Source organism: Impatiens glandulifera, chromosome 1, assembly GCF_907164915.1.
Source record: "Impatiens glandulifera chromosome 1, dImpGla2.1, whole genome shotgun sequence".
Classification (NCBI taxonomy): Eukaryota; Viridiplantae; Streptophyta; class Magnoliopsida; order Ericales; family Balsaminaceae; genus Impatiens; species Impatiens glandulifera.
In genome coordinates, this window is record NC_061862.1 from 31483084 (window position 1) to 31506020 (window position 22937).

The 22937-nt window shown below is 32.1% G+C and overlaps 2 protein-coding genes and 1 pseudogene across 2 annotated transcripts; 2 read left to right on the forward strand and 1 right to left on the reverse strand.

Annotated features, from left to right (window-relative positions):
- The first annotated feature begins 12469 nt into the window (after positions 1 to 12469).
- On the forward strand, positions 12470 to 15515 carry LOC124921617 (serine carboxypeptidase-like 34). Its single transcript, XM_047462290.1, has 10 exons — positions 12470 to 12864; positions 13147 to 13254; positions 13323 to 13418; positions 13491 to 13583; positions 14105 to 14193; positions 14277 to 14564; positions 14649 to 14785; positions 14866 to 14958; positions 15038 to 15146; positions 15226 to 15515. Exons 1-10 carry the CDS (start codon positions 12579 to 12581, stop codon positions 15376 to 15378), a joined length of 1452 nt encoding a protein of 483 aa, XP_047318246.1. The 5' UTR covers positions 12470 to 12578; the 3' UTR covers positions 15379 to 15515.
- LOC124921620 (nicotinamidase 2-like) lies at positions 15412 to 16210 on the reverse strand. Its single transcript, XM_047462291.1, has one exon. It carries the CDS (start codon positions 16168 to 16170, stop codon positions 15568 to 15570), a length of 603 nt encoding a protein of 200 aa, XP_047318247.1. The 5' UTR covers positions 16171 to 16210; the 3' UTR covers positions 15412 to 15567.
- Positions 16211 to 22562: 6352 nt separating this feature from the next.
- LOC124922818 lies at positions 22563 to 22686 on the forward strand (annotated as a pseudogene).
- Positions 22687 to 22937: the final 251 nt, after the last annotated feature.

Genomic DNA, 22937 nt, shown 5'->3' on the forward strand with positions numbered 1-22937 from the left:
CGACCTGCATGAATATTTTGTTCTATGTTCGCATATAGTTGCTACTTGTTTAGTATGCAAGCATGATTGGACTCAATACATTGAGTCATATCATAATTTGACAACACTTTATGAGACGTGGAAGTATGAATTTCATCTCATACCTAACGCAACATATTGAACGTTTCCATTAGCACATGATTGGAAAAATATGATAATCTCATTCCTAATAAAAATTTGAGAAAGAAAAAAATAAACGAGGTCAAAGTCAACAAATTCGAACTGAAATGGACAATTCACGAAGGACCATAATTTGTAAGAGGTGTTGGTAAGAAGGTCATACGAGACGTAGTAAACGATGTTCTCAACAAAATCGTCAATAATTTTAAAATAAGATTGCTGTAATTTTTTTTTATTAATTATTAAGTTGTTGTATTTATTCATTCATTTTATATTGTTTCATCGTTATCATAAATGACTTATATTTTTATAATTTGCATGAATCATTTATAAAAAAAATCGTTATATTGAAATAATTATATATTAATTATTTATAAAGGTGATGATAATATTTATTATATTATAATTTTTTTAAAATAATTAAATATATAATATATATTTAATAATAAGTTATTATATTAATAAAAAAAAATTAAATATATATATATATATATATATATATATATATATATATATATATATATATATATATATATATATATATATATATATATATATATATATATATATATATATATATATACCGAGTTAAAAGAAGTTAGTTTAAGAAAGAATGAATAAATGGGGCTAGTTTGGAAAGTTGAATTTCAAATGAGACTATTTTAAGAAAGCTCTCATCAAACCGGGCTTGCATACAAGGATATGATAATTTGAATAATTTGAAACCGTCTATATTAACTGATTTGAATTGAACTGAACTGATTAGTATGGTTTTCTCCAATTAGTATGGTTTTCTCCGTTTTGACCTGGATCGGAGCGGAATTAAAAAAACCCGAAATATGTTGACCGGGATTTGGAACAGAAATGATATTTACATGGCCCACATCAATCTCCCAACCGAACCCAAATTTTGTTTTGAATGATAATGTTTAAAATAATTAATATATATTTATTTAATGCAATTATTAATTAATTATTTATTTTTTCACTATTTTTTTTTATCTCTTATGTAATGCAAACATTACAAATTTATGTTCTTATAAATATATTAATTATTTATATTTTAAATGAAATGATTATTGACTTTGAACAGAAAATTCGATGTTTCTTATTTAAAATTCCTGTCATGGATCGGGGTGGGTTTGATAGATTCGGACAAAGATGGTAATCCAATTTCTCCAACCAAACCGTCTCGATCCTCCCACTTATGTGGTTCATGCTTTTTGGAGAAAAACTGGGCAACATATCCTGTGGTAAAAAATATTAGATTCTGAAAAAAATATTTTCTTGTTCCTTTTCCCAACTGCCAGTTTTTCATTTATTAAGATAATAGTTTTCTATATCGATGCTTAAGCAATTGTTTCAAGTTTCAACTTATTTTAATATTTGTATGTAACATGATTATAATACTTATTCTCAATTTTGATGACATTCAATTCAAATTAATTCAAAAAAAAAATGAAAGTAATCTATTTATTTTTTTATTTTATTTTTTTAAATAAAAACTATTTAATCACACAATACAAAACATGACATCAGAAATTAAAATACTGAAAGATAAAATTAAAGATAGTAAAAGGTTACGAGTTCAATTCCAACTGAAGGTGCACAAATATTAACATATACAAATGTCTTTAGGAAGAGCGATGGACTTTTCAACCGACTGTACAGACTTTTCAGAACGAATCTCAAATAGTGTCATCATAATTGATGCATTATCATTTTTATGGTGAAACAATCATTTTCACGTCTAATGGTATATGAGACCACTACAAAAAAGAGAGTATTTGTGACAAAAATTTACGGACGGTTGAAGGCCGTCAGAATTTTCCGACGATTTTATGTACGTCATTTGTGACAAAAATAATAAACGTCAAAAAAGATAATGAAAATAAGAAAAAACATAGAAAAAAATTAAGGAAATTTATCCACGCTAATTTCCATCACTTTTATGGATAGTAAACACATGACACAAAATCCACAAGAATAATCCGAAGGTATTTTCGATATATTTTTTGACGAATTTAGTTTTCGTAAGAAATATTTGTTAATGACATAATTTTTGAGAGTTTTTTTTGACGAAATCTGTGACGAAATCTGTTTTCCCATTTCCTATTTGGGTTTATTGAATTTTTATGATATGTTATGTGATGTAGTTGAATCATGTACTATTAGCTTTTTTGGAACGATTTTCTTCACACCTTCCTCAGCTTGTTCTGTAATTGAATATACGAAACTTAAGTTGACCAACATATCAAAAACTAAATAAATGGGTTCTTATTACGAATCTGAAACTGAACTATTAATTTTAATGTATCTGAATGTTCTTATTGTACTCTACTGTCCTGATATATGCAAATGCAACCGAGCTAGCAAAATATTATCCTATCTGTGTCTGTTTTCGGGCGAGTTTGTGAATAGATTCATCTGCAATTCTTATAAAGAAAATAACAAATTATCCTTGAAAATTTTGGAATAAAAAACGACCCAGATATTGAATTTCAACGACAGATACAGATACGAATTAGGACAACAATTAGGATTAGGACAATTCAGAATTATCAGAGAATGCTTTGATAAGTTAATAAGAGAGGTTTTTGTTGGTAACAAGATAACAAAATATATTTTTCTTATTCACCTCAAATAGATTCTTACAATTCTTTATAAGAAAGTATAATTTTTTCATATGCTTGACTCTTCAAATGATAAAGTAAATTATTGTGAATATTGAATAATTTTTTACTCAAATCTTTTGGTTATCCCACTCACCCCTAAATCATTATTATTACTCTAGAAATATTAAACATCAAAAATTAAAAATTTATTAATTTAAGTTTATTCAACAAATTTCCTCCCTTAAACTTAAATATTCTTCTCATCTTTCATTTCAATCAGCTTTTTACAACTCTCCAGCAGTGTGGTCGGTAGTAGCTTGGTGAATATGTCAGCAGCTTCAGCTCGACTTTCAACATGCTCCAGATCAATCTTTCATTTTTTGACTTGTTCTCGAATGAAATGAAATCGGACGTCAATGTGCTTGCTCCTTCCGTGATTAACCGGGTTCTTTGCCAACTCGATCGCCGACTTGTTATCAACTCGAATTACAATCCCTTCATCTCGGATCACTCCCAAATGCCTTAGTAAATTTGAAAGTCAGACTGCATGACACACGCTCCAAGTGGCTTCCACATACTCTGCCTCGCAGGTCAACAAAGTATTTTTCGGTCATCAACATCACCATACCAATCACTATCAGAGTAACCCACTAATCGATAGTCATCTTATTTTGAATAGAAAATACCAAGTGAAAGAGTTTCTCGAACATATCTCAGAATTCTCTTTAAGGCCTTCCAATGTGTATAGCTTGGATCCTCCATGAATCTGTTTGTTATCCCAACACTCGATATTAGGTCGGGTCTCGTGCTTGTAAGATACCTTAGACTTCTAAATAAGCTTCGATATCTCCCAGCATCAGCTCGTTCTCCTCCATCAAACTTTGAGAGTTTAGTGCCTAGTTCCATTGGAGTTAAAACCGGGTTGCAGTCCTCAATTTTAAACTTCTTTAAAATTTCAAGCGCGTACCTCTCTTAGGATATAAAAATCCCTTCCTCTGACTTATTCACTTCTAGGCCAAGAAAATATTTCATCATACATAAGTCTGTCATCTCGAACTCCTTCTTCATTACCTCATTGAACTCCTTAATCAGTTATGTGTTGCTTCCGGTGAATATGAGGTCGTCGACATAGAGAGCGACTACCATCATATCATTTTCTGATTTCTTTGTGTACAAGGCATGCTCGTACGGAAATTGCTCGTACCCGTTTTTAAAAAAATACTCGCCAATTCTCTCATTCTAAGCACGAGGAGCCTGTTTCAGCCCGTAGAGGAATTTTTTGAATCTCAAAACCTTCTTCTTATCACCTCTCTTCATATACCCGAGTGGTTGCTCGACGTACACCTCCTTATTTAGTACTCCATTTAGAAAGACTGATTTCACATCCATCTGTAGAATCGGCCATTAATTTTGAGCAGCTAACGAGATCAAAAGTCAGATTGACTCCATTCTCATGACAGGAGCAAAGACTTCATCATAATTGATTCCCTCATTTTGTCTATAGCTCTTCACCATAAGTCGAGCCTTATAACGCTCAACCTCTCCCTCGACATTCATCTTTTTTTTGTACACCCATTTTACTCCAATGGGTCAAGCTCCTTCAGGAAGGTCGGTTAGCTCCCAGGTTTTGTTGCGTTCAATTGCCCCAATTTCTTCATCCATGGCCGATCTCCACTTCTCGTCTTGTACAACTTTCTCAAAATTCAAATCTTCTAAGTCAACGAGGAGACATACAATGTAGACTTCATTTGTAGTGTCATATATCTCCTGTAGACTTCTCATTCTGGGCTGTAGAGACTTGGATTCATCTTTTGAAATCTCGATGGTTGTTGATATAGGAGGCATAACAACCTCTGAACTTGTTTCTTCCTCAATCGGGTTACTCCAATTCCATGTCATTGATTCCTCCACGTGAACATCTCGACTCACCACCAATTTTTTGTTAACGAGATCAAATAATTTATATGCCTTAAATTTTTCATCATACCCGATAAATATGTACTTCTTGATCCGATCTTATAACTTTGTCATGTGCTGACTTGGTACTTGCCCATAGGACACACAACCGAACACCTTGAGATGAAAGACACTCGGCTTCATACAACTCCAAATCTCTTGAGGTGTTTTCTCTTTTAGCTTTGCATGTGGACATCTATTTTGTATATAGACTTCGCACTGCACTACCTCTACCCAAAACTGTTTCGATATATTCTTTCCTTTCAACATAGATCGAACCATATCGAAAACAGTTCGGTTCTTTCGTTCTGCTACATCGTTTTGCTGTGAAGAATATAGAACAATCAAGAAACGCTTGATTCCATGTTCTCGCAGTATTTGTTGAACTCGGTAGAAGTGAACTCACCTCCTCTATCAGATCAGAATCCTTTGATAACTTTATTTGTTTCTTTCTCCACCACCACTTTAAATTTCTTGAAGGTTTCAAACACTTTTGACTTCTCCTTCAGAAAATAAACCCACATATTTCTCGTAAAACAATCAATTAAAGAGAGAAAATATCTCTTACTACTAAATGATTTTGGAGTTATTGACCCACATAAATCAATATGGATCAGTCTGAGTTGCTCATTTGCTCTGTATTCAGAACTTCTTGGGAAAGAAGTCCTCGCTTGCTTCCCAATCATACATTCTTTATAGAACCTCTTTTCGAATATAATGTTAGGCAGTCCAAGCACCATCTCCTTTTTCACCAGCTCGTTCAACCCCCCGAAGTGAAGATGACTAAACCGATAATGCCACTGCATGGCCTCATTCTCTAGATCAAGTTGCATACATTTATTTTGAACTATTTTAAGCTCAAATTTATACATACAATTTTTCTTCATTTCTACCTAAGCAATAAGTCTCCCAAGTTTATCCTTCAGTTTTAGTTTCGGTCCTTCATTAGAGTCGAATACCATTTCTTCATCAACTGTCCCAAGCTTAGTATATTGCTTTTGAGATCAGGTACGTAGTAAACATCTCTGATCTCTCTAATTCCCCCATTTTTCTGTTGATACTTGATTTTTCCTCGACCTTTGACAGCTACTTTTGAAGCATCACCGAAAGAAATGGACCCGGACTCCACCTTTGAGAGCATTTTGAATAAGCTCTTGTCACCACACATATGGTTACATGCGTCAGTATCCAAGTACCAAAATGAGTTATCAGAATAGCTCGGTTTGATCTCAGTTTCTGGAATTTTTGTCACCAACAACAATCCTTCATCTTTTTCTCAGTAAAGAAGTTTGTTGGTTCCTCATTTTTCTTCTCGGATCTACAGTCTTTGGAAATATGACCCAACTTTCCGCAATTATAGCATTTTATCGACTAACAATCATTAGCAACATGCTCATTCTCTCCACAATTATAACACTAAATATTATTATTTATGTTTGTCCAACCACCCCGAGCTTGACCTCGGCCATGCTAGATCTATTGGCCGACTTGCTCACTTCCTTGTCCTCCTCTTCCTCAATTATCTTCTCAAAGACAGATTCGTCGACAAATCTATATATTAGATACAAAGCCACCCTATCTTTAGCTCGAACGACCTTTAATGCGTTCAACTGGGCATTTGAATACCCATTTGTGTTCTCCGGTTCCTCATACCTAGTCTCGACCGCATCCCAGTTATCTTTGGAGTCGAAAAGGGCCTTCATTTGCACCTTCCAGTTGTCGTAGTTGACGCCTTTTGTCAACTTGGATAGTGGGATGCTATTGGTTAGACCTGTCATTTCTCTAAAGTGTTTACACTCAACACACACCTCACAAAGCTCTCGATCACTCTTTTTTTCTCTCTCGGCCAGCGCACACCGCGACGTTCTCTTTTGAGACTAACATGTTTTCTCACGCTCACCTCAAACACAATAGCTCTATACCAAATTTGTTGGTAACAAGATGGCAAAATATATTTTTATTATTCATCTCAAATGGATTCTTACAAGTCTTTATAAGAAATCATAGACAAATGATAAAGTAAATTATTGTGAATATTGAATAAGTCTCCCACTCAAATCTCTTGGTTATCTCACTCACCCCTAAATCATTATTATTACTCTAGGAATATTAAACATAAAAAAACTAATAACTTATTAATTTAAGTTTATTCAACCATTTTTGCTTATAAATCGATCAATAAAGATAGGTTGGTGACGTCAGATGACTTGAGAAGTGTTAAATTTGAGATTGAGATATGCTTGTATATGTTGAGGAAGAGAGAAGTGGCAGGCATATATATAGTTTTGGTTTTAGCCCCTTTTACTATGTGCTAGAGAATTTTAGACTTACTATATTTATGTTAAAGGAACTTACTATATTGCTATATATGTTAGTTGATAGATTGAAACTATGATTAATGAGAATGAAGTATGTAGAATTAAAAATACAAATTTTAATTGTTCATATTGACTCTTTCTCAATCTTTTTAGAACTGAATTAATTTTTATATATTATCAGGGTGCATATTATAAATATGAGAGAAGATCGGTTGTGGATGTACAACAAAAAATTGTTTGATATTCGAGGATTAATTGACGAGTTCATTAAAGGGACTAAAGAGTTTATACATTTTTCTATGCAGAATTCTAAATTTATGAATGCATGACATATTTCGTGACCATGTAGAAAATGTGGAAATCGTAAATTTCAGGATTCATAAACTTGTAGAAGTCATCTTTATCGAAGTGGCTTCGTTGAGATCTATTATACATGGGTATATCACGGGGAACCGCCAACTTGTTTTATGCAATTTTCAGGTAGACAAGTTAATGATGAACCAAATTTTAGTGTTGACGACACTAATTTTTATCGTAAAATGATCTTCAATGCTGCTGTTAATTGTGATCCGCCAATACAAAATGAAGATGAAAGTTCTTCCTCACACGTTCCTTTATATGATCTTGTTGAAGGATACAAGTTTTGAGAAATGTTAAATGCTGTTGATCAACCTATTTGGCAAGGTCATCCAAGTGAAACACAATTATCAGCAACTGCGAGACTTATCAACCTCAAATATGATCATAATTTATTTAAAAGTGCAATGGATGACATTATCAATTTAATGCGCGACCCAATGCCACATGACAACAACTTGCATACAAATTATTATAATGCAAAGAAATTGCTTAATGATTTAGGTTTACTGGTTGTAAAGATTGATGCATGCAATAAAGGGTGTATACTTTTCTGGAAAGATGAGAATCTATCTGAACATTGTAAGTTTTGATTTACAATCAAGATATGAGAAAAATGATGGAAAGGCTAAAAAGAAAAAACTTGGAAAACAATTAATATATTTGCCTTTGACGCCAAGATTGCAGAGTTTATATGCATCACATGTAACAACAAAACATATCGTGTGGCATGCACGACATGATATTGAAAATGATGTGATGTGTCATCCTTTAGATGGAGAAGCGTGAAATCATTTGATTGTACATATCCAGAATTTGCATTAGAGCATCATAATATTTGTTTAGGATTGTGCGCCGATGGATTTGCACCTTTTGGTATGTTTGGTAAAAATTATTCTTGTAGGCCGGTGATTGTGACTCCATACAATCTTCCACCAGGTATGTGTATGAAAACACCATACTTATTTCTTTCTGTAATTGTGCTCGGTCTAGAAAATCCAAAGAAAATATTGATATTTACATGCAACCATTAATAGAAGAGATAAAACAATTGTGGATTGAAGGTGTTTCAACATTTGACATATCAAGTGGGCAAACATTCAATATGAAAGCGGCTCTTCTATGGACAATTAATGATTTTCCAGCTTATGCAATGCTATCTGGTTGGAGTACTGTCGGAATTGATGGATGTCCAATTTGTATGAAAAAATCAAAATCTTTCTGACTTAAGTTTGGTATGAAACATTACTACTTTGATTCTCATAGACAATTTTCATCAGAAGACGAGATAAAAAAATTCATCAAAGATTAAGTGGTAATGATTCTAATGAAATATTATCGATGATTTGCGATTTTCCCACGGCTATGAAAAATCCATCTGACACGCTTGTAGATTTCCGAGTCTTGCATAACTGGACTAAAAAGAAGAGTATTTTTTGGGAGCTTCTCCATCTGTATAGTGGATTCATTAACTTAATTTTAATTTGTCAATAAAAAAATGTTTTCTTAGGTATAATGGAATCGAAATTGAAACATTTGTTTATTTGACAAGATACAACCGTGTTTATTTTTGAAAACGACAAATTTGTTGAAGATAATTTAAAATTGTTTTCAGATTATATTAATCTATAAAAGTAAATAATATCAAATATGCAATTTTTATCAATAATGTAAGAAAGCATTGAGATTATAAGATCGATTTATGATCTAACTAATATTTGAGGTCAAACTTGGTAGCTTTTGCTATAGTTTGGAACTTGAATAGAGATATTTTTAGTTAGTTGGGAATTTTTATTGTATGGATTTTTGTCCACAGGTTTTTTTTAGTTACCTAATTATTAAATACCTTGTATTTGGTTAATTAGAAGAAACAAAATATGAGTCATCTCTTTGCGAAAATTCCTGTCTAATTATAAATTTAAAGTTTAAACTCTGAAATGATATAACTCAATTGGTCTAATAATTAGTTGTGACAACTATTATTGTTACAAATAATTGGCATTCAAAATTCAATTTAATGACTCAATTTTGACTCTAAAAAATAATTGGACCTTCCATTTATTCTCTAATTAATTAAAGTGGTCAACGCTTTAAAAATTTCCATATCATTTTGCATAGCTTAGAAGATATATATATTACATGCCAGCATTTTCATGATGATAACTTATATGATGAATCCTGAAAAAGCTGTCAAATCTTATTTCAACTCTAAGCAAAGTAAAACATAAAATAAAATAAGCCCACAATAGTTTTAGTTGATTTATTTGTTTTAAATTTTAAATAACTGAATGAATAATTTCAAATCTATCAACTTTTTCAACAATACATAGTAAAATAAGATCAACTATCCATGAATCTTGATTAAATAAATCCTAGAACATTCATTCATTTAAAAGAACTACATTTATTATGAACAGTCAAATGTTAGATTCTATAATTATTTATCATTTGATTCCGTTATATTACTTAAGAAGATGCTCAATTTTATTTATTTATTACATTTTTTTAAAGTAGATGTTCAATTCTTGTATAATATATATATATATAATAATAATAAATTAGTTTGAATTATGTGAATTATATTGAACATGATCTTTCTCAAAATAAAAATTCTTAAAAGAAGTTAGAAAAGTTTTTTCTTCTTAACTATTTCAATGACTTTATTAGCATAAGAGGATGTCTCGTTTTTTTCACCGTTCAAATTTGAGATTGTGTTATATTTTGTTCGATATGGCATCTTGTTTAGCCAGACCGAAATTTCCATCTCAGATTTTTATAATTCAAATGATATTGCAATTGTTGGAGGGTCGTTTGTTGTTCATACCATCTGATTATCTTAGTGATATTTTTTGAGTTTGTGTCCATCTTCTTCTTAGTAGGAAATGAGATAAAAATTTGGAGTTTATTTTTAAATTTTTAATAGTCACTAAAATGGATCTTTCGGTTGGAAGCCCTCCTACCAGTCTCATCTCATTATTTATATAAATTTTTTACATTTTGATATAGATGATAAGTTATTGATAGAACTTTTCCCCCTCTTTGTTTACCAACCCTTAGTCAATAATTTTTTTTATTATCGTTCATAATATTTGGTAGAGATTCTTCCGATACTGTTTAATTAGTTTGTTCTTAGTTAGACCCAAGAAAGTCAAAGATATAACTTTACTAACTACTAAAGATGATGATAGCTAGAGACTATAGATGAGAGTGCAGGATCTATATTTAGAAACAATATTCGACTTTGCTTATGCAAGTTGTTATGTACCAAAACCAAAGAAGATTGTTGATGGGATGCAAAAAAAGAGGATCTGACTTCGCTCATGCACCGTCTTTAAACTGGACGACGAAGCCTCCTCTGATGATAAAAATGTCTTCAATGCGACCGAAAAGCTTTCTCTATTGTTCTTTTTTTGGCGGGTTCGGTCAGGAGAAATAAAAGAGAGATTCTTTCTAGCAATCAAAAGAGGATATCGCCCTATGCTCCCACAGTCCGCTTACCAAGGGAGAAAATGGAAGGACCGGGGCCCAAAGCAAGTTGGGTTGGGGTATAGAGTCGTAAGCGCGGTGGGGGTGACAGATGACGTGCTCATACGATTCATATAAGAATATGGAGAAGACAAAATTGTTTCACCCAACACAACAGTATCCATCGAACGAACGACAGTCCTTTCAGGGGTTCCTTAGGAACCGATTCACTCAGCGTAGATTGACTGAACGCATAAAACCTTCCACTTGAAGACGATCGTGTTTTCGACATGATTTCTCGTTACTCATGTCAACATTCTCACTTTTAATATCTCTAGGTGTTGTTTCCAAGAACCTTCCTCGATTGACAAAACGTCCCGCTATTGACACTTGAAAAGGCTTGTAAAGGCTGCTTTCAAGATCTCGTCATTTCGGTGAATCACTTGATCCCTGATATATTTTTGGTGCCATGGAGCTAGACCAGTGAGTTATTACGCTTTCTTCAAAGGATGGTTGCTTTCAAGCCCAAGCCCACCTCCTCGTAGTCATCACTTCCTTTTCCACTAAGTCCTTTCTCAGTAAAGGTCAAGTCTCTCCTAAAATGTACGGAAAAGAAGCGTAAAAAGGTAAAAGGCGGTTGCTAACATCTTATTTTACTTTTTTATTATAGATCTTTGGAGTCACAATAAAGAAATTACAAGATCATTAGATTTTTTACGTTATAATTTTAATTATTATAAATTTTTCATTTTATTAATTAATATTTAGATTTTTGATTAGTGTTTTGAGTTTGTTGACATTATTTTGCAATTTAATTTTTTTTAGGTAACTCCTTAATTAAAATAATGATAATTAATTATTATTTAAAAAAATGATTTATAATTAAAAACCAAAACAAAATAAAAGAGCTACACTATAATTTTTATCATAATCTCGAAAAGATTTATACTAATCTAATATAATATATATATATATATATATATATTATAAAATTCATTAAATATTATATAATTAAGAGTTACAGCAAATATAAAGATTTTTTAATTATTGAGTCATGAAGATTGATAGTTGTAGACAAGGAGACCAATCATATATATATATATATATAGTAAATTAATAATAATAGTGTTTAATGAAAAGTGACTTAATCGTGTACTCACAATCATAATTCATAACCAATTGGATTTTCATTTACAAATAAATATGTTTAAATATGGATCAATATATATATAAACCCGCTTGTTAAAAGATTTACAAAAATATATATCCATAATTTAAAAAATGTTATAATTATTAAAATGTTTATATTTCACAAACAACAAAAACATTTTGAAATCTTGAATGTGATCATTATAATAGAAACCAAATACACCCGTTTATCTTGTTTTACATACACCCGTTTAAGTCATTAAGTTTTAACTTTTCACAATTGTAATTAATATTTGTAACTTTGATAGAAAAATATCCTTAATAAAATCTAAAAAGATTGGAGTGCGTTTATTACTTTTGGTAGCTAGAGTATTAAATGACATCTCTTACGTTAAAGTTTTTTTTTTATATATCAGAAGGCTCTATCCCAACCAAAAAGTAATTACAAAATCATATTCTAATACTAAATACGTTATACTTCCAAATCCCAACCCAACCCCCTGTTCCTTTCTTGTTATATAAACTTCAAATTTACATCCAACATATAGAGAGAGGGGATATGGGTACTGTCTCCAAAACTCCCTCAAGAATGTGTCTTTTTGTTCTAATCAACTTGGCGTTGATGGCGGCGGCGGCGGCGGCAGCAGGGCGAGTCGATCCAGAGGTGCTGGCCCGACAAGAGGCTGACCGGGTTGTGAAACTACCCGGACAGCCTCGTGTTGAATTCAGGCAATATTCTGGCTATGTTAATGTTAATGAAAGCCATGGAAGAGCTCTGTTTTATTGGTTCTTTGAGGCCTTCAATGAACCTGAAAACAAACCTCTTCTTCTATGGCTTAATGGAGGTAAATTTCTAATTGATCTATAATTTGTATATTGGCAACTGTTGGTTTGAATTGTTGATTCATTTAGTTTGTTTATTGGCAACTGCTTGTATTAAATTTACGTGAGAGTAGTTAGATAATGCACTTATAAATAAATTGACTTTATTATTATATTTGTTATATGGTCCCATGTTCTAGAAAAGAGATTATGAAGGAACATTGGGCACAAGCTGGCTTGAAGGAGACATTTACTTTAATTTTAATTTTAATTTTTTAAATTAATAATATTAAATTGGCATGCAGGTCCTGGATGTTCATCAATTGGGTATGGAGCAGCAGAAGAGTTGGGTCCTTTCTTCCCCATGAAGAACACAAGAGATCTCAAATTCAATAAACACACATGGAACAAAGGTTTTCTTTTTTTTATAAATTATTTATTGTTTCAACATTTTATTATTTAAAATTAATTTATATTTCAGCTGCCAATCTTCTTTTTATCGATTCCCCGGTTGGTGTCGGGTTTTCCTACACAAACACCAGCAGCGATATCGCCCAACTTGGCGATAAAAATACGGGTAATTAAATAACTTCATTGTTTCTTTCTTTCTTTTGTCGCGTTTTATCTGAACTTAAAATTTGGTGAATAGCCTTGGATTCGTATAAATTTCTTTTGGGATGGTTCAAAAGGTTCCCTCAATTCAAATCCCATGAATTCTACCTTTCTGGAGAAAGCTATGCAGGTGATTTATAATTTCTAATCTTGTAATTTATTATTTATATATAATAGTTAGGGAACAAATGGGTAAAATCAATTCGTTTTGTTCGATCAGATACAAATTAAAAATGGTTTGGATAATCCAAACTAAAAAATATTTATATATCAACTTGAAATTAGTCAACAATTATTTTTATTTTTATTTATTTTTTTATTATATATATATATATATATATTTTTTTTAAAAAATCGATCTTTTTATTATTATTAAATTTGAATCTGAAAAAATAATAAAAATAAAATAAAAACAAATAGTTGTCAAAGTGATGATAAGTAAAATATATATTATATTGAGATGAAATTTAATTTAAAGGGATAATTTGGATAATCCTAATTCAATCCGATTTAATTTAATTCGATTTCAATCCAATCCGAAATATCCAATCCGAATTAGTATTTAGTATTCGAATTGAATTTCGGATTAATCTACCCAATACTCCCCTAATAATAATAATACACGTGATAAATAATAAATATGTGTGTTAGGGCATTATGTTCCTCAACTTGCTGAGATGATCTACGACAATAACAAGAAAGCTTCAGAGAAGGAACATATTAACCTTAAAGGATTCATAGTAAGTTTCATTTGCATTGATCTCAAAGAAGGATTTTATATTTTTTTGTTTCTAAATTTGATTGGTGGAATGTGGGGGAAAAGATTGGAAACGCATTGATGGACGATGGAACCGATCAGAGGGGAATGGTGGATTACGCGTGGGATCATGCAGTCATATCGGATCAAGTCTACCACGAGATAAACAAAAAATGCGTCTTCAATTTCAGTGAGCTGAATCCGCCTCTGGCTTGCAACAAAGCTCTCAATAAGTACTTCGAAGTCTACAATCTCATTGACATGTACAGCCTTTACGCACCCACATGTCCCAAACCAAGAAAGCACCAGCGAACCCCCATCAAAGGGGCCGCACCTAAACTCTTCTCCAAGTTTGTGAGTTTTTTTCACTACCAATCAATTTGTAATTTAAAACCGATGATTATAAAATTTTGTCATTTTCTTGTTCTCGTTTTGTAGGAGAAATGGCACATGAAACCATCTGGGTACGATCCATGCACCACTGCTTACACAGAGGCATATATGAACCGACCTGAAGTTCAGCGAGCGCTACATGCCAACGTCACCAACATCCCTTATCGTTGGACTCATTGCAGGTAAAATTCCTTTATTCCATCACTACTTATATCATCAAACATTATTGTCTTTCGAGAACCAACAGTGGTTGTATTTTCAGTGATGCTATCAATAACTGGAAAGATGCCCCCTTTTCCATCCTACCAATCATCAAGAAACTAATTTCAGGCGGCTTAAGGATATGGGTTTACAGGTGAGAGTTCATCGTTCATCTCTAGCTTACAAAGAATAAAAAACCCTTTCTTCATTTCCTGAATCAATGTTCATTTTAGTGGGGACACCGATGGAAGAATCCCAGTAACCTCGACAAGATTAACCCTAAACAAGCTTGGTTTAAAAACAAAGAAAGAATGGTCTCCTTGGTACACTAATATACAACAGGTACACTTGATTCTCTTTTAAACATTGATCTCTTTCTCTTATGTTTGTCTTTGATGATGATGATTCTTGTTCATTGAAGGTTGGTGGGTGGACAATTGAGTATGAAGGGCTTACATTTGTAACAGTAAGGGGAGCAGGGCATGAAGTACCAACATTTAAAGCTAAGGAGGCTCTTCAGCTAATCAGACATTTCTTACTGAATAAGAAGTTGCCATCGACTCCATTTGATTGATCGAATAATCCAGTTTACATGTAGCAAATTATAGCAGTAGCAGTAATTCTTTCTATACAAACCAATTTGAAGGCAGCAAATGCATCACTTTATTATCTGCTAAACTTTCTATACAAATCCCAACTTTGATTTTCATAGATTCATGAACCCTAATTCTAATTATGTATTTCGAATTGAAACTGACCTGTATCATGAATTTGCAACGGATGATAACGCATTCTTCAGTTTCTTACAATCGACTAAGTAAGCGAATCCGTAAGCAATATTCATCAACGTCGCCTCATGTAATTCCAGCGAAGAAGTTGCAGTCGCATCTGTAGAGAAAAAAACCCTAAATCCCCTAACGAAAGCCTCTCTCGCCGTCGTCTCGCAGCACAGATTCGTCATAACACCAGTCACGATTACCTCTTCGACGCCAATCTCCTTCAATCGATCCTCTAGGTCTGTAGCTCTGAAAGCGCTGTAGGTATTCTTCTCCACCACCTCTTCAGACGGTAACCGCCGTAACTCCGGCATCAACTCCGCCTCGGGCGTGCCGTCAAAGACGAGATCATTGTTCCACCACTCGCCGAGCATGCCGTAATCCGCGGGGGATTTGTGGCAGTGACGCGTGAAGATTATTGGAATGGATGCGCGACGGCAGAGGTCGATTGTGGTGGTGATTGAAGGGAGGATTGGTTTGGCTATGGTGGAAAAGTAGTTTTGCATGTCGATTACTAAAAGGACGCAAGATTTAGGGTTTGGATTGCGTTTCCTGATATCGTATTTCTCGTAAGAGGATGAGGAAGCCATAAGAGTAGAGTTCTGATTCCAGTTCGTCGCCCCGCCATTGAAGTGGACGGACAGTTCTTGTATAATTTATGAAAAGTAATAATTGGAATGGTAAATCCAAATTTAGTGAAAGAAGTAAAAAGTTAAAAATGAACCTGTTTGTTTTACCTTTTCTCATTGCCGGCAGCTAATTTAGTTAATCCGGGTGGGCCGAATGAAATTATATTGGGCTACTGGATGATTGACTTAAATATATAATTACTGGGTGGGTGGGCTTCACTTTTTTATTTAATTATAAAAGAAAGATTATTATTTTTATTATTCATTATTTTATAGGGAATTGATTTTTGTTAATTTAAATAATAAATTATATAGAAAATTAAAATAATTAGACGAGAATTTAGATGTTAAATTTTAATGTTGGAAACTCTATAGTCTATACCCACTGACACTCATGATTTTGCATAGTTTGGAAACCCGACCTGACCCATCGGTTGAACTGAAAAAACCGATAAATCGATTATCAAATCGGGTTTGGTTGATGAAAAAATCGGAAATACAATTAACCTAGTTAAACCCGTTTAATCATTCGGTTGGACAGAAAATTCGACAGCCCGGGTTAACCCAGCGAATTTATTCTAATTTTTTTAAATCACTTCTTTTTTTCTCACTTATCACTTTCACAGTTATTTTTTTCTCATTTTTTGTCCCCGTTGAGTTTACCTATTTCTAGTTCCATATGGGTAGACGACCGATTTCTAGTTCTAGACACTAAGAATGACAAACTATTTCATTTACCTAAAACTCCATCTCCTACCTGAACCAGTTGATTCCGCTTTTACTCGACTAAAAAAATAATTTAAGGTGGCATTGCAAGTCATAACTTAAACCTAGTTTTTATCCACCTAAAAACATAGTTATCCAAAAATTGGAGGTTGTAGTTTGATTTGAAGTATTGTCTCTCGCATAATCTAATTAAGTCTCTTTTATTTCAACTTCTTTTAAGTTATTATCATCATTTTTTTTGTCAAAATTTGACTTATTTTGAGGTTCATACTTCATATAGTTGATAACAATAGTTTGATACTATTTTGAGATTCATATTTCATATAATAATTATTAGTTTATATATTATCTTTTTATGTTTAGTTTGGTCAAAATTCGGTTAAAAAACACCCACAGTTGTAAAAATTTGATGAATTTTTATTATTTTTGTATTATTTTATTATTATATGAAACCCATTAAATGAACCAGTTGACACACCGGTTAAATCAGTAATTCAGTGATTCAGTTCCTTCATCGGATTGATGATCGGACTGAGTTTCAAAACTATATGATTTTTATTTTAACTTAAGACGTTTTAAGTGAGAATTGAACTCGTGAATTTTGATAGATTGATTTTTGTCCCTTAAATTATTTTGGGAAATTTGACTAAATAACCTCAAAGATGAGGTTATTTGAGCTGGTGGTAACTTAATAATTAAATTGCGCTCGTGGTCTTTATTTTTTTACGAAATTGTCCTTTTCGCGAAACACGAAGGGATTTCGCGTTTCGCGAAGTGAGAATGTGTGAAATGTCCAAATTATCTTTACTATTTAATATAATCTCTCTCATTTTTTTTTCATTTCTTTTCTTCTCCTTCTCTCTCTTCCCGCTCTTCTCCTCCTTCTCTCTAAACTGGGCGGCGGCGATCGGCGGCGACGGCGAAATCCACGACAATGAGTTTCACGACGAGCATGAGCATTGTTCCACTTGGTACGTTTATCTAATGATATTTCAAGTTTATTGATGTTTGGTTTATGCATCTTTGAATCACTGTTGTTTAGGATTTACTTCCCGTTTCGCTAAGGACTTACCGTTTCGCTAAGAACTTCCCATTTCGCTAAGGACTTCCCGTTTCACTAAGGACTTTCCGTTTCGCTAAGGACTTCCCGTTTCGCTAAGGACTTACCGTTTCGCTAAGGACTTACTGTTTCGCTAAATACATAAACATGAGTTGTCTTAGCTTAGCTGGTAGAGTGCGTGGCTTTTAACAATGTGGTTGTGGGTTCGATTCCTACAGATATGTTTTAATTTGATGCATAAATGAAATGGTATAGAAAATGTTTGTTATGGTTATGTTTTAATTTGATGCATAAATGAAATGGTATAGAAAATGTTTGTTTGTTTTTTTTTACTTTTGCATAAATCAAATGTTCATTTGTAGAGAAATGGTTATGTTTTAATTTGATGCATAAATGAAATGGTATAGAAAGAAATGAAACAAAAGCAGCTTAAACATTCATTAACAAATACCAAAGAAAGTAGTTCACTTTTTACATATTATTATTTTCTTAATTAGAATTAATTTATTTATGTACTAAAGTAATCTTCAGTCCTGCCCTTGAATCCAATTTGTCCAAAAGTCAATGCCAAGAACAATCTCAAGTGCCAAGTAACCAGCCCTAACCTGTTTGTTTACTTGTTTATGTATATTAATATTAAAAAGAAACAAAAATATATTTAATTGCTCAGTCCCAATACTGGAAAGAGTCTGTTGATCGCCGGAATACTGGAAGGTGCTAACCATCCGATCAACCCAAACCCAATCACGTTCAGATCTTTCCGTAGCCAATCCCTCTCGAAACTACAATCAAACAAACAAATTTCAATTATATTCTTATTTTCTTACATTACATACATACATGATACATACCATGTAAACTTTCCACCTAAGGCTTTTGCAACCATCAAAGGGTTCTTGGCTCTAACTGGAGCCTTTAGGAATCCTGAGCTCAGTCTCACCGGTGATGAAGACAGACAAGAACTGTTTCGCTAAGTGCTTAGCATTTCGCAAAAAGCTAAGCACTTAGCAAAATGCCAAGCACTTAGCGAAACGCTAAGCACTTAGCGAAACGGTAAGTCCTTAACGAAACGGTAAGTCCTTAGCGAATCTTCCCTAAAACGGAACTCATATGATCCAAGATTATATGCAAAACCCATTAATGAACCACATTTAACGAAATGCTCAAATATGAACCAAATAACAAATATGAACTCATAAATATGAACAAATATGAACCAAATAAGAATAGGTTAAATCGAAGGGTTTGAAATGAAGAAAATGAAAACATGAACATCTTCTTCGACCTTCAAATCCTTAGAATCGAAGACCTACATGCAAAATAGGTTTAGGGTTAGGGTTTATGAAAATCGTGTAAATAAAAACATAAATCGATTTAGGTTAGGGTTTGAAATAAAGATCTTGTAAATCTGTATGAATTGAACCGCCGCCCCGCAGCCTCCGTCGCCGCCGTCGTGAAAGAGAGAACAAGAGAAGAGAGAGAAAGAAAATGAAGGATATGAAAAAATTACAGTATTTATATTAAACCTAATTCACTTCGCGAAACGCTAAGCCCCTTCGCGTTTCGCGAAAAGGGCAATTTCGTCAAAAAAAAATTAAAAGACCACGAACGCAATTAAAATTATATTTTGCCACCACCTCAAATAACCTCATCTTTGAGGTTATTTACTCAAATTTCCCAATTATTTTAGTCCTGAGTTAATTTAGATGTTAAAAGAGTAAGATAAATTTATATGAATAAAATAAATTTTGAATAGAAGAATGTTGAATAATTTCTTTAATTTGTTTAGGTAATTATAAAAACGAATTAATTTGAGTTTTACAATAATAATTTTGTTTTTGTTAATGAAAATATTTTTTTATCATATTTATAGGAGTATATGAAAGAATATAAATAGGGAAATAATGAGAATTAATTACAAAATAATTTAAGCATAATTATTTGTTATAAGAATATTGAATTACTCAAATTGAATTGTTGGGGGCTTAATAATAAATTTATGTTCAACAACTATTTCAATCAAACCGACCATCTCTCTATCGGTACGATTGACTGGCAAGAGCTAAATAGCTGTTGTCTATTTATTTATTTATTTATTTTGGTTGTAGGGAAAGATGGGACTGTTTGGAGAAGCATGACCATCCATTCTTGCTTTTGAAATGCATGGTGCATAGCAAAACAAAGTAACCAAACACACTTTATTTTCAAATGCATGGGGTTATGTTTATAATAATTAAATTGAATTTTGAAATACACTAAAGAAATAATCTTATTATTATAATGGAAAAGAAAGATATAGGGAAGATTTTCTTAATTATGACAATTATCATTTTGGTGGGTCGATATGGTTACCACTATCATTTACAGTTTGACAGTTGAGTGAAAAAGAAGGATTTTACTTTTACCTTTTTTTTTTTAAAATATCTAAGTGAATTATAATTGTGTTGGTGACCGGTGACTGTGATGATCATTAATTAATTAGCATTCCCATTCTAGTTTTGTTTTTCTTGTTTGGTTTGATTTTATTTTTTAAAATTCAAATATAATCAATCATCAAATAATTAAACCTATACAAACAATCAAGCCCTAAATCCTACTAACATCTACCCCTATTTTCAACTAAAATCTAAGATGCTCTATTCGAAATTTGAGTTTTTCAAATAACCCAGCAAATTCAATTATCGCTTCAATCTCCTCTCATTCATTAAATAAATTAATTCATTAATCAAAATATTAAAATAACATCTATTTTAAATTATTATTATTTATTATATATATATATATTAATACCTTTTAAGTTTTTTTACCAAAAAAATATTATTATCTTCTCAAAACCATCACCAATAATCATCTTTTTCATAGAATAAGGCCTAAGATATATCGCATTTTACTTTTTGACAAGAATTTATTTTACATAATTTGCACATAATTCTACAATTAACTTAAAAGAAATGTGTTAAGAGGATAAAATAACCATAATTAAGTGTATGTACATGATTAACATTCAAACATGTTCAATAAGAAACACATTAATTTAACAATTTTAATTTAAGTATGTTTGAAGAATATACACATATAGAATGTGACTCAACAAATATGAAGCACATCAAAGTTGTGTGTTTTATGCATGTCCCATAAAGAAAGAAAGAAAGAAAAAGAACCTTAATGACTCGAAAAACCTTGGTTTAAGATACATTGAATTGTTTTAGCTAAGAAAACATTACTAATGATCATCAATGCTCATTTAAATTCACATTGAAACTCATTCAACAAAGAAATTACTAGTGTCTAGTAATGCTTTGTGTTTAAGAGAATCCAAAACACCTTTATTTCCCCTTTTAAATGACAAATCTAATGATGTAAATCCAACATTCTAGGGAGTTAGTTTATTAGTTAGGTCATCAATTAACCTTTTTAATAGCCTTTTTTTTCTATAGGATATATAGCTAGCTCTAATTTATAAATGGGTAACAACCGGCCTAGATAGCTATAACTAGGATGGTCTGTTTGTTCCATCTCTTGTGACAAAGGAAAATAACAAAAGCTACTTCAAGCTTCATATATATAAATCATAATTAATTAAGGTCCTAGGTTGTGTACACTTTATGAAAGCTAAATGCGATTCTTTGATGTTATGTTTATCTTCAAATACTTTATTGTTAGTGTCGTGTAGTAAAAAATCAAAAGCATCCTCCACTAAAGGATAATGAGCATAAAACTCTTTTTTGATCCTTTTCTTTTATGGAATAGTCCATAACCTTATTTGTGTCGCAATAACTCATATGTGCTTTCATTGTAAGATGTCTTTAATAAGGAGATATGGGGTTTGCTCATGTAATTTTTCTTGATCATATTCATTTAGTTCTATATATAAATATATGATAAAGGGGTTTCCTTCCAGAAATTTCTTAATAAATAAAAAAAAGCACAGCTTTTAAAGATTTAATTAAGAAAAGTAAATGTAAAAAGAGAGGTAGAGATTTATCTTTTCTTTGGCTAGTTAGCCCACAATGATACTCTTGGTACTGAAAGGAGATGCAAGTAAGGTGATGGGCAACACCACACTTGAAAAATGAACCCCACCACCACCAACAAACAACAAACATATTACAATTAGTTTTGGAATCCAAGGAAATGAAGATTTACACTACCATCTGCCCCCCATTTCACACTACAACAAACTCTGCCATTTTTTTAGAAAAGAAGGAAAGTGGCACAAATTAATACTTCATTTGGAAACATATCTTTGTTCTTTTCTAAAAAGAAAAGAGTATCGTTTCATTGATCCTCAATTGATGCAAGAAGTAGAAAAAGATTGAGACCATATGAATACAAATTGTGCCTATATAGGCATGAGTTTGTCAAAAGACTAATTTTACAAAATAGGTATTATATGTGTGTATCCTTTTGAAAAGAAGATAGAAAGATCGATAGGAAGGTCTTGTTCTAATTGAAAACTTAAAACTCGAAATCAAAAGAATTAAGGTTAAATTGGACTTCAACTCTTTTAGCTAATGCATTAAAAGACAATTACTTTGTTTTCTTCTATCACAATTAACACGCTCTTGGGTGCGATCATATATATCAGCACTAATGCACCGAATCCCATCAGAATTTCGCAGTTAAGCGTGCTTGAGCGAAAGTAGTACTAGGATGGGTGACCCCTGGGAAGTTCTCGTGTCTCGCACTCCTTACAATTAAAAAAGAAGAAAATTAACTCACTCATATATACTTTGAGTCTATTTTATACTCCTCATTTGATGGACTAGCATTGATTATCTCATCTCAATTATTTTCATGTTTTGTACTTTAAATAATGTTTTTGTTGAGTTATTATTATGGCTATCTTCGTGTAAAAGTTGATTAATAAAAATTAAGTAACGTCACATTTGTACCAATATTTGTACTTTAATGTAATGTTTTCATAGTTAATGCTACATTG

Excerpts from the sequence above, each read along its gene's own strand:
- LOC124921617 (XM_047462290.1), top strand. The coding sequence starts at position 12,579 with ATGGGTACTGTCTCCAAAACTCCCTCAAGAATGTGTCTTTTTGTTCTA. Across the intron at positions 14,565-14,648 it reads CTAAACTCTTCTCCAAGTTT|GAGAAATGGCACATGAAACC; the intron begins GTGAGTTTTTTT and ends CTCGTTTTGTAG. Across the intron at positions 14,959-15,037 it reads TTAAGGATATGGGTTTACAG|TGGGGACACCGATGGAAGAA; the intron begins GTGAGAGTTCAT and ends TGTTCATTTTAG.
- LOC124921620 (XM_047462291.1), bottom strand. The coding sequence starts at position 16,170 with ATGGCTTCCTCATCCTCTTACGAGAAATACGATATCAGGAAACGCAAT.